This window comes from Rana temporaria, chromosome 12 (assembly GCF_905171775.1).
Source record: "Rana temporaria chromosome 12, aRanTem1.1, whole genome shotgun sequence".
Taxonomy (NCBI): domain Eukaryota; kingdom Metazoa; phylum Chordata; class Amphibia; order Anura; family Ranidae; genus Rana; species Rana temporaria.
In genome coordinates, this window is record NC_053500.1 from 34,967,953 (window position 1) to 34,982,206 (window position 14,254).

At 46.5% G+C, this 14,254-nt stretch overlaps 1 protein-coding gene across 1 annotated transcript in view; it reads left to right on the top strand.

Moving 5' to 3' along the window:
* The window catches only part of GRN (granulin precursor), a 31,555-nt gene extending 17,706 nt beyond the window's left edge, over positions 1-13,849 (top strand). Inside the window, exons 6-14 of the mRNA XM_040331407.1 lie at positions 358-496; positions 2,654-2,757; positions 2,841-2,970; positions 4,599-4,693; positions 4,786-4,909; positions 5,454-5,551; positions 5,641-5,853; positions 10,691-10,918; positions 13,604-13,849. Of these exons, the coding sequence (XP_040187341.1) occupies positions 358-496; positions 2,654-2,757; positions 2,841-2,970; positions 4,599-4,693; positions 4,786-4,909; positions 5,454-5,551; positions 5,641-5,853; positions 10,691-10,918; positions 13,604-13,735 (1,263 nt within the window). The 3' untranslated portion in view covers positions 13,736-13,849. The remainder of the gene's footprint in view (positions 1-357; positions 497-2,653; positions 2,758-2,840; positions 2,971-4,598; positions 4,694-4,785; positions 4,910-5,453; positions 5,552-5,640; positions 5,854-10,690; positions 10,919-13,603) is intronic.
* The last annotated feature ends 405 nt before the right edge of the window (positions 13,850-14,254 follow it).

A 14,254-nucleotide genomic window follows, 5' to 3' on the forward strand; every position in this document is an offset into this window, starting at 1 on the left:
GTTGCCACACTACAAGTCCCATGAGGCATAGCGAGACTCTGACAGCATCAAGCATGACACCCAGAGGCATGATGGGACTTGTAGTTTGGCAACAGCTGGAGGTCCGCTAATTGCTTATCCCTGTTGTAGAAGAACCTCTTTATATGCAGCTTCTTGGGTAGCTGTGTTGAGCACCAGGCTTTGTTCCAGTCCTCTGGGTAAATAGAGGTCATCAGATCATGTTTCCACCGTGACTTGTAAGATGCTGCCATAGTGGAGGCTAAAGCATTAAAGAGAACAAATCTTCGCTATAGTGCTGAGGAACCAGGGAATTATTATTTCCCTTATTAAGTACCTGTTCTGTATTGACTTTTGTAGGCTACATGCTGCAATGATCATGTTCACTGCTGCCCACAAAACACCCAGTGTGACCTGGTCCATGGCACCTGTGTCTCTAAGGATAAGGTGGTTCCCATGTCCAAGAAGGTTCCTGCCAGGATGAAGCTGCAGACTTCTGGTGAGTTGAAGATATGACCCTCTGTTTAGTATGGTTTGCTATAAAGGAAAACCTGAACATTCATGTTTGCTGGAGACCCCATTAAATTGGCAGTGGCAACTCCTATGCTGCTAATGTTAAAATGTACAAAAAATATTTATTAGCCAGGTCTTTCTACACTAGTGACTAAATTCCCTGACTGGAACAAGCATCTAGCTTTGGTAAGACTAAACCGGTCATATAGATGGTTGGAATCTCAGCAGGGACCAGCCCAGGATTCAATCTATGGGCAGGCTGGTTTGTACCCAAGTTGATTGACTTGGGTAAAGCCAGCATGCTTCATTATTTTTCATACCAGTGGCTATGGCCACTAGCAAAAATCGCTATAGTCTCCCTGCACTGCCCCTCAAAAGAACGCATTTGCTCCACAGGAGGGCTTACCCTATCAACACAGACTGATGGGAGAATCGGGCAGCTTTCTTTCAACCCTTAGTTGCAGGTACGAAAATGGCCTCTATGACCAGACTTGAGCCTTCCCTGGTTTCATACTGCTCCCAGGTGGGTCCACCATAACTGAGATGTTAATCTGGTTCATAGTTGGTACCATATTTGGTACCAAGCCACAAAGAGCAGTAACTGAGGTTCTAACAATTCTACCCAAAACCATAAATAATTGTTTGCTCTTGTTTAAATGGTCACCAAACTTCTAGAATGTGTTTGGGTGTTCATTTAATTGGCCAGAATATTGTTGGACAAGTACTAAACTTGCATTGTGTTTAGGTGCAATAAGGCACATTGGGGTAGATTCAGGTACATTTGCGCATTTTTTTACGGAGGCGCACCGTTTTGCCGCTGCGCCTCTGTAAATTACCTGCGCTACGCTCGATTCACGGAGCAGTAGCTCTGTAAATTGCGTGGGCGCTCCTGAAAAATGCCCGGTGTAATTTAAATGATCCCGTAGGGGGCGTGGATCATTTAAATTGGGCGCGTTCCCGCGCCGAGCGTAGTGCGCATGCTCCATCGGGAAACTTTCCCGACGTGCATTGCGGTAAATGACGTCGCAAGGACGTCATTTGCTTCAAAGTGAATGGCGTCCAGCGCCATTCACTTACGCAAACTACGTAATTTTCAAATTTCGCGACGCGGGAACAACGGGTATACGTAGCATTGGCTGCCCCTGCTAATGGCATGGGCAGCCTTACGCAAAAACCACGTACGTAAACTGCGTACGCAGGGCGCGCGTACGGTTGTGAATCGGCGTTGGTATGCAATTTGCATACTCTACACTGACCACTACGGGAACGCCACCTAGCGGCCTGCGTAAGAATGCAGCCTAAGATATGACGGCATAAGAGCCTTATGCCAGGCATATCTTGGGCTGCAGTCAGCGTATCGAGGTTCCTGAATGAGGAGCATTCGATACGCCGGTGCAAGTAAGCAATTGCGCTGTGTAACTATGGTTACGCAGACGCAATTGCTCTTTGAATCTACCCCATTGTTTTTTTATTATGCCTAACACTTCCTTTCATAACATGACTTTGGTGCATTCAGATGTCTGCCAGTAAAACGCCTATGTCCATAAACTCCTAAGCAAACCTAGAGGGGAGTTAAAGGCAGAAAAGTCAAACGTCTGTAAAACGGACATGAGGCATAAAGAATAAGGTAGTCTTGGCTGTAGTACTTGCCCTCTTGCAAAAGCAGTCCCCAAAACTCCTGCCAGAAGGTCCCCTCTTGGTTTGCGATCAGATTCTGGGCTCACATGAGTGCTGTAGCCTTACTTCTGCCACTATAGGAGCAAAGTCATCTAATCTGGAGTTGGTTCTTGGAGAGCTGGAGATAAATTGGAGGAGCCTTGCAATTGGCCAGGAACTTGTATTGCATAAAAACGGCAAAGAATTGTCAGCCAACAAACCTGAAACTACGTGTTTTTTCAGCTCTTTAGCGCCACCCTTTGGGCAACTTCTGCTAATGTTGTGTTATGGTGAGCATTGCTTCTGAGCATGCCTGTCTTGTACTTTGCGAATTATCTGATCGTGTGACTGTGTACACAAGCCCGGACAAAACTCCAAACACACAACTGTCGGCTTTTCTGACAATAGCCTGTCGCACAATTCTCATCGGATAATGCCATTGTGTGTACGAGGCTTAACTTTAAGTTTAATTTATTTTATACCACAGTGCAGGTCCTTCGAACACCATGCAAAGATGGTTCCTCTTGTCCTGATGGCAGTACATGCTGTGAGCTGGGCGGACATTCATTTGGATGCTGCCCATTGATATCTGTAAGTGCCTGTCCCCACTGGTAACATTCTGTCCAGCTAAGAATGTCAGATAATGCATCTGACACTATAGTCCTTTCTTGTAGGCTGTCTGCTGTGGAGACCACCGTCACTGCTGTCCATCAGGGACCACCTGTGACCTCGCTCATAAAAAGTGCGTTACCCCACATTCTGAAACCCCAATGGTCAGAAAGATCCCAGCTCTGCGCGAGGAAGGTAACATGACCTGTTTGAAAGCAGTGTATTCTAAATGTTTCATGTGTTAAATCTTTGGTATTTAAATACAGCTAGCATGAGTGCATATCGGGTTCTTGGCATCTCCACAGGAATATTGTTCCTAGATGGTTGAAGTGACAATCTGGGTTGGGGTTTTTTTCCTTCTTGGGAACAGGATGACTTGATCAGTATGTTTCTGCTCTTGCATTGTCCAATCGGCAGACTAAAAGATGGACATCGGTCCCAATCCTGCTGCAATAATTGGGTGCCACAGTTCTCCTCACTGCAGGTAACTCTTTGTGCCATGGACACAAGTACTACATAATTTGCTACCCCTTTCCCTCCCCTGCCTTTGGGTACTGTAGTGCGCTGGGCCTTTACATGTTTGGTATTTAAAGACCGATGTCTCCACTGCCACCATTTTTATTCTACAGGGTCTCTGCTGTCAAATGTTCAGGTGTTGCCTTCAGTCCTAAAATGTGCACTTTAATCCACTTTAATATTGCAAATGGTTCAATCTGACAGGGTAACAGTATGGCAGCTAATATAACTAAATGATGCTGGGTAACCCCCCCCCCCTGCGCCCCTTAGAATTAATGGCCCAGATTCACAACCGCAATACGACTGTTACGCATAGATAGCTGTTAGATCCGACAGGCGTAAGTCTCTTACGCCGTCGGATTGTAACTGCATTTTTACGCTGGCTGCTAGGTCGCGCTTCTGTCAAATTCCGCGTAGAGTATGCAAATTAGGTAGATACGCAAATTCCCGAACGTACGCCCGGCCGACGCAGTGAAGTTACGCCATTTACGTTGGTCTTTTCCCGGCCTATAGTTGCCCCTGCTATATGGTGGCATAAGTGCGGCGTAACAATGTTAAGTATGGCCGGCGTTCCTGCGTCAAAATTTGAAAATTTTGCGTAACTCGTCCGTGAATGGGGCTGGATGTAATTTACGTCCACGTCAAAACCAATACGTCCTTGCGGCGTATTAGGAGCAATGCACACTGGGAGATTTCCACGGACGCCGTTCGTGAAAAACGTCAGTCACAGTACATTTACATAAAACACGCCCCCCTGATCCAAATTTGAATTAGGTGGGATTACGCCGGCCGATTTACGCTACGCCGCAACTTACGGAGCAAGTGCTTTGAGAATACAGCACTTGCCCGTCTAAGTTGCGGTGGCGTAACGTAAATCGGATACGTTACGCCGCTGCAGAGATACGCGGATGTACAAGAATCTGGCCCAATGTCTGTGGGAGAGCAGGCAGGAACCAGGCCAGCAAACAACCTGGCTGGCTATAAACATTACTTACAAGTTGTTTATATGGCTTTTTTACATTGAGGTGGGACGATGCAGTTGAAGGTTCTGCATCTTGAGGTCAAGACTCGCTGCTAGAAGTACTTATTGAGCGTAGCTCATGGCCTAGACCAGTGATGGCGAACACTGCACCCCAGATGTGTTGGAACTACATTTCCCTTGATGCTCAACTACATTGCAGAGTGCATGAGCATCATGGGAAATGTAGTTCTAACACATCTGGGGTGCCAAGGTTCACCATCTCTGGCCTAGACTTATCTTTGTAGTCTTGTAAGTGGCGATTGCTTAACTACGCTAATCTTTTTAGCCACAGTGGAATGTGACGCTACAACCACCTGTCCTGGCTCAACTACCTGCTGCCGTTTGGCCTCCGGCGCCTGGGGATGCTGTCCATTTGTAAAGGTATGTGAATGGAGTAAAAACAGGGTTGCAGGTAACAGAAATATTTCCTGGCTGCTATTACTCGGCTACTATTTAACTTGTATTCTTTCTAGGCTGTGTGCTGCTCTGATGGGGTCCATTGCTGTCCCACCGGATATACATGCTCAGGAGGAAGCTGTCGTCAAGGCCAGGACTCCATCCCTTGGCTCGAGAAGATACCAGCTCTGAAGGATCAGAGTAAGCACAAAGGGATGCCAGGCCCCTGTCGAGTTCCTTATGCTGGAGCATGGACAGGCTGGGAGGCCTTAGTGGGGAGATTGTGAGGGAGTAGTAAGTGTCTAGGTCAGGGATCCTCAAACTACGGCCCTCCAGCTGTTGCGGAACTACACATCCCATGAGGCATTGTAAAACTCTGACATTCAGACATGACTAGGCATGATGGGAATTGTAGTTCCTGAACTGGAGGGCCATAGTTTGAAGACCCCTGGTCTAGGTGTTTGCCCTGATGTCCATTATTTTCATAAGTTGGACATTTGTCATCAGCCATAGGTTAGCTAGTGTAGTGAACTACGAAGTAAAAATGTGTACAGGCACTGAAAAGTGACCCCCCCCCTCTCATTGCCAACTCTTAAAGGGATCATAAGAAACCAGGTTTCTTGCATCTGTTGGTGAATAATTTAAAATACTGGTGCCCCCCTCTTGGCCAAACCAAGTATTGGTGCTACTACAGTGTGCCCTCTAATGGAGATTTTTTTTTAACCCAGGCAACCTAATCTTGCAGGTGCTGATGTTCCTTGTGATCCAACCACGTCCTGTCCTGACCAGACCACCTGCTGCCGCCTTCCCACCGGAGATTGGGGTTGCTGCCCTATTGAAAAGGTATAACGTGGTGTAGCCGCCCGGTAGGCCAGATCTCTGCTTTGCTGCTTCTCTTCCTCCTCTGTAATTCAGTTCTCTCCTGAACATAGGCCATCTGCTGCTCTGATCAGTCCCACTGCTGCCCCAGTGGGTGGAGGTGTGGTGAGCTGGCTACCTGTTCTATGGGCCTGCTTTCTTTTCCATGGCTCAGCAAGACTCTTACCAGTTCACAGATCAAGTGTGACACGTCTCACAGCTGTCCTCAGGGTACCACATGCTGCCATACAGAGGGTGGAGGCTGGGCCTGCTGCCCCCTGGAAGAGGTGAGATGCTCCCTTGATGCCATTGGTTTAACATTGTAGCATGGGGCAGACGCTAGCATGGGTGCTAAGGTGTCGGGTGACTCATGGTAGTAAAGCTGAACTCCATATGGGTATTGGATGAAAATAATGCAGGTCTATTAAAATGAGAGATGGTTAATTATATTTTTCTGTATCTCTATCTGGGACAGGGGATGGAAGCTTAAGTAGATGTGCTGCATGCAAATGTGTCCACAAAATACAGATCGGGAAGCAGAGGGATGACCTCATCAGTCAGTGACTCTTCCGGTCCATTAAGCAGACTGGGGATTGAGAGGACATTGCTGTCCTTTCTGGTAGCAATGAATATTGAATGGGTTCTCAGAAATCCAAATTTAGCTATTTGCCTGGAGTTCAGCTTTAAAGGGGTTGTAAAGTGTGTGTGTGTGTGTGTGTGTGTGTCCCCCCCCCAAATGGCTTCCTTTACCCTAGTGCAGTCCTCCTTCACTTACCTCATCCTTTGATTTTTGCTTTTAAATGTCTATTTCTTCTGAGAAATCCTCACTTCCGGTCTAACTCCACACAGTAATGGGAGGCTTTCTCCCTGGTGTGGAGTGTCGTGCTCGCCCCCTCCCTTGGACTACATGAGAGTCAGGACGCTCTCTACGTTACAGATGGAGGGAGGAGCTGTTAGTGGGCATCCTGACTCTCCTGTAGCCCAAGGGAGGGGGCGAGCACGACACTTCACACCAGGGAGAAAACCTTGCATTACTGTGTGGAGTTACAGACAGGACAGGAAGTGAGGATTTCTCAGAAATAAGGACATTTAAAAGCAAAATCGAAGGACTGCACTAAGGTAGAGGAAGCCATTTAGAAAGCATTGTACCTTTTACAACCCTTTAACCAGTTGTTGCACCCGTTCTGTTTCTAGAATGGCATGTTTACACCTATTGCCAGATTTAATATCTCGTATGGCAGGCCCTCAAAGGAGGCGTGAGATGTAATGGGACTCTACATAAGCTTTAAGGCCCGTCCACACGATCTGACTTTTTGACAAACCTCGGACAGACCTGTTTTTGCAGACGATCTGACTGTGTACGCTCCATCGGAGAAACTTTTGCTTTTTCATTGGACAAATGTTCGCTGTGAGAACAGACAAACTTTCCGGCAACAAATGTCCTACGTCGGCTAATCCGATTGTGTGTACACAAGTCCATCGAACTAAGTCCAAACGTGTATGCTCAGAACCAATGCTAAAGATCAGACAACAGCAGAAGTTGCCCAAAGGGTGGTGGTAAAGAGCAGAAAACACGTATTTCATCACTACGTTCATGTTGGCTGAAAGTCCTGTGTGTATGTATACCAAATTCACGGATAACGCCCTTACGAAGAAAAATTCACGGAAAAGTCAGTTAAAAGTCCAATCGTGTGTATGATCCTTTAGATATAGGAGTGTAGTTTTGTCAGGTATCAGATGCAGGGCCAGTGAGCCGTCACTTGGCTGTTTTTTAAATGGCATATTGGCATGGGGGTTTTAAATGTACCTAGCATTCCAAACTGCCCGAATGTGCATCAGAGTAGAACACCCAATGCAACACGCAGTAGAACATAATACGTAACTCTTTACTTGTCTCCTGAGACCTTTCCTCTTTTGGCTTTTATGTATCTATTAACCTCTGTACTTTGGCATGCCAGGGGCAGCTTTTGCTTAAGCTCTTGTTGCTCAAATATCTGTAAAACCAAATCTGGTTTGTTGCATAAAGGTCTGCTTGTCTTGCATGCGGCTGGGGAGTTCTCATTTTACTTGTCTTGAAGATGCTAAAGGCCAGGGTATAAAAAATGTAAAATGCTTCCCCCCCCCCCTTCCCTATACAGTTCATGCAGTCCCTGCCTGTATTCCTGAGCCAAATCTTGATCCAGCAATGTGCACAAGAGCAGAGGCTGTCTGCTCCCTTCCTCATTGACTTAGACAGCAGCGGGAGCCATTGGCTTCCACTGCTAATCACAGGCAGTAATGAGGGGCATGGCTGAGTCATGTTTGTGTCGCTACATGCAGTCAGTAAGTGCTCCTATAGCAAGCAGCTTGCTATACTTTAACTGGCAGGGAGGAGCCAGAAGCTCTGGTAGGGAACCCAAGGAGGGACAGGGCTGCTCTGTGCAAAACCTCAGAGGCAAGTATGACGTGTTAATAGAAACTACATTTAGATTCCAGTTTCCAAGTTGGCAGCTATAAAGTCACCCTATCCCCCCTCATTCCAGTGATATGCTTACCTGAGCCATAGCTTGTCTCCCTCTTCAGCGCCAACATTTCAACTGGGCACATGGCTGTGATGACATCTGGGTGCACATTGGGCATGCACAAATCCCACTGCTTGCCCTGAATGGTCCGGCAGTCATCTGTGACGTGTCCCAGATGACTGGAGGGGTAGTGGAGAAAGTCCACTCGGATCACAAGTGGGAGCAGGTACCTGCCAAAAGTGGCGGAGGAGCACTTAAAGCAGAACTTCCCCTTTTGTGTGGAACTCTGCTTTAAAGTGTTCTGCAAAAACTGGAGCCAGGCTTTTTCAACCTTTTCCACTGAGGAACCCTTGACCTTTCCAGTCACCACTGCTTAAATCTGCAACTCATGATAGTGGGAAGAATGCTCATTACCCTTGTTGCCATTGGGAAGAATTGCCCCCTTACAGATGGCTAAAAAGATCAATGGTGTCAGTGTGAACTTATCGAAGTGGCAGAAATTGCTGAAGGAAACCTCCCAGAGAAACCCTAGGGCAGTGATGGCGAACCTTGGCACCCCAGATGTTTTGGAACTACATTTCCCATGATACTCATCTACACTGCAGAGTGCATGAGCATCATGGGAAATGTAGTTCCAAAACATCTGGGGGTGCCAAGGTTCGCCATCACTGCCCTAGGGGTTCCAAGGAGCACCGGTTGAGAAACCTTCCTTGAGGACTTTGACACATCTAGAGTATCCTGCATGAATTCTAGCAGGCGGTTGCCTGGCCCTAAGGTTTCCATATCTGCGCAGAACTGATTAGCAATATCAATGCCTATAGTAAGTTGACTTGTATGCTGACTTTCTACTTGACTACTTCACCACTGACCTATTCACTACAAGGAATCTTAATGGAATTTGCCTCAGGACAGGTCACATTGCCCCAAGTCAGGTCTCCAATCTATGGCCCTCCAGTTGTTCAGGAACTATTCACACATCTGGATGTTGGAGTTCTACAATGCCTCATGGAAAGTGTAGTTCAACAGCTGGAGGGCTGTAGCTTGGAGATCCCTGCCCCAAGTCTTCAATGTATGAAGATTCCAAAGATGGAGCCACAATGTCCCATGGCTGCCATTTAGATTAGGATTTTCATCCTGTTCTAGGAATCTATGTGCAACTGTCCCGCAACAAGCAGTTTCCCTGATCTTGGGCTAAACGTTCACATTGCGTGGCAGTAATGAGCATTGTGTTCCCAGCATGAGTTTCACATGGTTCTGTTTGTCATAGGGCAGCCTGTTCACCCCAATGGGCTGCCCTATGTGTGTTTGCCCCCCCCAAAGCTGCCTTTTTCAGACAAGCTTCTCATGAAAGGTGTGGCCTGCTGCATGACAATCGTGGCAGAATAGCATTGCATTTGTGCGTGCCAGTGAAAGCAAATTGCACCAATGCACTGTGCTGCAGTTGCCACATGATTTAGAATTGTGGCAATGCTGCCCGAGATTCTAAATTTCATAGTGTAAATCGGGGGCGTCGGGAGGGTGTGGCTAGGGGGGCTGCAGCCCTGAGTGTCAGGAAGGCTGCATCCAATTGACAGCCCCAAGTGCTGCCAAACAGGCACTGCTATTAGGAACGGCGCCGAGTGATACTGCAAGTCCCGCCTTCTGGTGCCTGCAGCTCGTATGATGGACGTCTCAGAGGTCCAATGCCGGGACAGTGGAACGTGTGACGTCCATAGGCGCCACTGGCTCCAGAAGGCGGCAATTTCAAGCCTCTTCCACACAATGCACTGTAAAGATCCCGGTTCGGGCGGACAGCTCTCCTCCTTGCTGGCTGCCGTGATACATGATGGGTGTATGTCAGGTAGGTGAAGTGATTGTGTATGTCAGATAGGTCCATGTTACACAATCACTTCACCTACCTGACCTACATGTATGTCAGGTAGGTCCATGTTGCATGTATGTCAGGTAGGTGAAGTGATTGTGTATGTCAGGTAGGTGAAGTCGGTGTATTTCTGTCAGGTAGGTGAGTTTAGTGGTCATTGATGGGCACTGGTAAGCCAGGCAGCAAGTGAGCTTACCCACCGCCGCACAACCCCACCGCCCAGCCCAAATAACGTGCCATGACCACCCCGGACCCCCCCAGTGGCATCTTCGGGCTGAAGCCCCTGGTCTTTTTGCCACCTACCAACGCCCCTGGTGTAAATGGAGCCTGATGTAATACAGAATGCCCTTTCTCCTTTATGGTAGGCCACAAAACACACGTCATTGATTGTAAAATAAAGGGGCAACTCCAAAGCAGATGAGGGAGGGGTGTGGTTTTTATTTTTTGTCTGAATGGTGCCGAGATGCTCTTTCTGAAAAAATGCCATTTGTTTAGCGGTCCTAATTCTTGGTTAGATGTATGCACAATGGAAAACCTGAATTTGTTTCAGGTGATTCACTTAAAAGCCCCAGAGCTAAAAGCCAGGCACTGCTGCATTTTTTTAGAGCTCATGAATGGTGGTCTCCATGTTTGCCACCATGACGGGTTTCTTTAAGCTAAAGTTGGTGTCTTATTTTTACTCTGGAATGCAAATGGCTACTGGTGGGGGAATGTGGACCATTTTTGACTGTCGGATTCACTTTATGAATATCTCTTTTCCAGGCTGTGTGCTGCTCAGACCATCTGCACTGCTGTCCCAGCGGATACACTTGTGATGTGACGGCCGAAACCTGCAACAAACCAGTTGATGAGTCGGCTACTCCAGCTACACCAGTTACCCCAGTGACACCTCTGGATTATGTCTGGTGCGATTCCACACATGCATGTTATGATGGACAGACCTGCTGTACAGGGCCTGGTGGTATGTGGACATGCTGCCCCTATCCACAGGTGAGTTCTCAGCTGTGACCAGGGTACACTCCAATGTGAGGCCGGCTGTGCAAGGTTTAGTGATATGTAGCTGTGCTGCCCATATACCTAGGTGAGTTCATTGACTGATCTGGGTGTATTCTGTAGGGTGAGGCGTCTAGCTGTGCTGCCAATATACCTAGGCGAGTCAGACGGAGTAGCGTGAAGCATGTAGCTATGCTCTTGCATTAAAACTAAGTTTAAACTTGCCAACCAACGCCAGTTTCCTAGGTCACTGACCTTCAGCTGCAAAAACATTTAAGGCAGATTTTAAATGCAGGTTGTTCTCTGGAAGGAAGACATTTCTTTAATGGTGACACTTCAGAGGGTCTGAAGTTAAAACAAGTGAAGCGGAAAAAGACTTGGAAGGCTGCACTCATGCAAATGAAGCCTATTGAAAAAAAACTACTGGCACAAGCATGTTGACTCATTTCACACATTAAGAGGCTATGACAGCGCGTTTTGGGGGGGGGGGGGGGGGGGGAGCTTTATTTGCATTGCATGGGTGTTCAGCCGTCAATCTTTCTTCTCTATGCCTGCAGCGGTGACATGGTTTATTTCAGACACCTGGATTGCTTTTAAAACCAGAAGTTTCCCTAGCGTAAAACCTTTTTATTAAGGACAAAATGCCAAATATATATAAAATCTAAATTGGTTCCTTTTTAAGTTGGTGCATTGTTGGTTCACTTACCTTTTCCTTAGATTTCCCTTCTAAATGTTTTTTTTTTTTTTCTTTGTCTGAATTTCTCACTTCCTGTTTCTCCTCAGTAAGCTTGCCCCATGAATGTTCACAGCATCTCCCTGCAGGGATGTAGTCCCAAGGGAGGAGGTGAGCACACTAGCTACCCCCCCCCCCCCCCAGCCAGAACTGCTCAGATGGGGGCAAGCTTACTGACTAACAGGAAGTGAGAAATTTTAGAAGGGAAATCGAAAAAGGTAAGTGAACTAACCATGCACTAGGCTAAAAAAAAATTGAAAATAAACAAACATTTAAAACCCCTTAAGTAATGTCAGGACACAAGTCGTCTGCATTTTTTTTTTTTTTTTTTTTTTTTTTTTTTTTTTTAATTGCGGCAGAATTGTGGTTATTCAGCCCTCGGTTAAGATCGCTCAGGTATGAATAGAGCTTTAGGCCTCTTTCAAACGGGACAGATACGTTATGATCCGCCCTGTGAACCTCCGCTTGCTCAGCAGGGATCGCTCCGCTGAGCCAGCGGATGACAGGGCGGTCCCCGCACACTGTGCAGGGACCGCCCTGTCTTTTCTCCGCTCTCCCCTATGGGGGGGATCAGATGAACAGACCATCTGTCTGTGTTCATCCGATCCAGACGGATGTGGAAAAATAGGGTTTTTCTCCATCTGCAGAATCGGAGGATTGCGGAACCGAGTGAGATCGGATGTTCATCCGCTGACACCTGCAATCTCATAGGGATCAATGTATGTCCCCTTTTTTTTTTTTTTTTTTCCCCATCTGCAAACGTATGGGCCCTTAAAAAAAGTGTGTGTGTATATATATGTGTGTGTGTGTGTATGTAATGTATATGTATATGTGTGTGTATATGTATGTATATATATATATATATATATATATATATATATATATATATATATATATATATATATATATATATATATATATATATATATATATATATATATATATATATATAAAAAAAAAAATTTATTTTTTTTAAGCAAGGATACAAAATGAGTGGGTAAGCTTTGGAGCATGTGTTGCTACCTGTGCGTTCCCATCATGGTGTCTACTGTCCCCTTCTATAGGAGTTGTTGGGGAATGGGTCTTGCCAATAAACTTTGGGTGGGATGAGTTTTCTGCTGCCCTCGGCTTCCTCCAGTTTGCTCATACATTATGTGCTATAGTGATGTATGGGGAGGGGGGATCCACAGCATGCAGTGGGGGTAACTGTTCTACCCACCCAAATATGGCTGTGGGGAAAGGAAATTGCAGCATTTAAGACAATCTGCCAGAAGTGTGAAAAAAAATGTCCCTTTACAAGGGTATTTGACTAAGTGACCACCCTGTCCATCATGGGAAGAAGTCAATGCAGAGCGGATTGGAGGTGTGAAGCTGTGAGATGTAAAACATGGCATGCTGCCTCCTGTATGCAGCTAGAGCATCCCTGTCTTTCAACCCAGCAATTCATTGAGTGCTAGGTGTACAAGCTTCTATTTCTAACACAAGTGCAAAGACCTGTACATTGGGGGGGGGGGGGGGTGCGCATTGACTCCATCTGTTCACAAAGAATGTATTAACATCTCTGATCTGACAAATTGTACCTTACCAAGGATGGGGTTCCTGTACCTAGAACAAGATGGTTCCACAACTCATATGCCTTGATAAAATCCAGGGTGGTTGCTTTCACTGATTTGTATCTTTATGTATGTGTGTGTGTATGTATATGCTGGTCTGTTTTCAATATTGCAGAACAATTCCAGTTGAATGTGACTAAAACTACCAGCCATGTTGGCTCTGAAGCTTCACTAGTTTGGTCCCATTCTCCAGGTCAGGGACACAAACTCCTCGTCTGTATTGGAGCGTTTAATGCTATGATTTTGGGAATGGCGGATGTTAGAACCTGTTAATAATTAAAAATCCTGTTCCAAGTGGAAAGCTAGACTGATCTGATTTTATTTATTTTTTTGCAGGGTGTTTGCTGCCCAGACAGAGTCCACTGCTGTCCTTATGGCCACGTTTGTCTGAACTACGGGGCTCAGTGCAGCCGATCTGGAAGTCCACTATGGGACTTGGGATGGTTGAAGAAGCGACCCGCTCTGTAAAAGCACTGCCACTAATTGCACTGATTTCTCCTCTCCCTTTACGGATGTTGCCAACCTTTACAAATCATAAGATGGAATTTAAAATCACTGGAATAAATTTTTTATATTTAAACCAATAGGTGTGTGTTTTAATTATCTATGCACAGGACAGTTGGTGACATCACTCAGTCTACACTGGGGTATGGGTCTTTCTCCCGTGATTGCCCGGCGGACATCGTGGGCACGCGCATTGGGTCCCAAGCAATGCGGGGGTGCGCGCACCCCTTAGCGGCCAGGAAGGCGAGAATGTCATATGACATACAGTCTGAAAGACGAGAGGTTCCCGCCGACGTCATTTTACTATGACTCGGTAGGGAAGAGGTTAAAGGAACACTAAAGGCCCAATTTTTTTTTAAAAAAATAACATGTTATACTTGCCTCCACTGTGCAGGTCGTTTTGCACAGTGGCCCCGAATCCGGTCTTCTGGGGTCCCTCGGCAGCTGTCTAGGCTCCTCCTCGCAAAAGCTTTCTACCTTCAT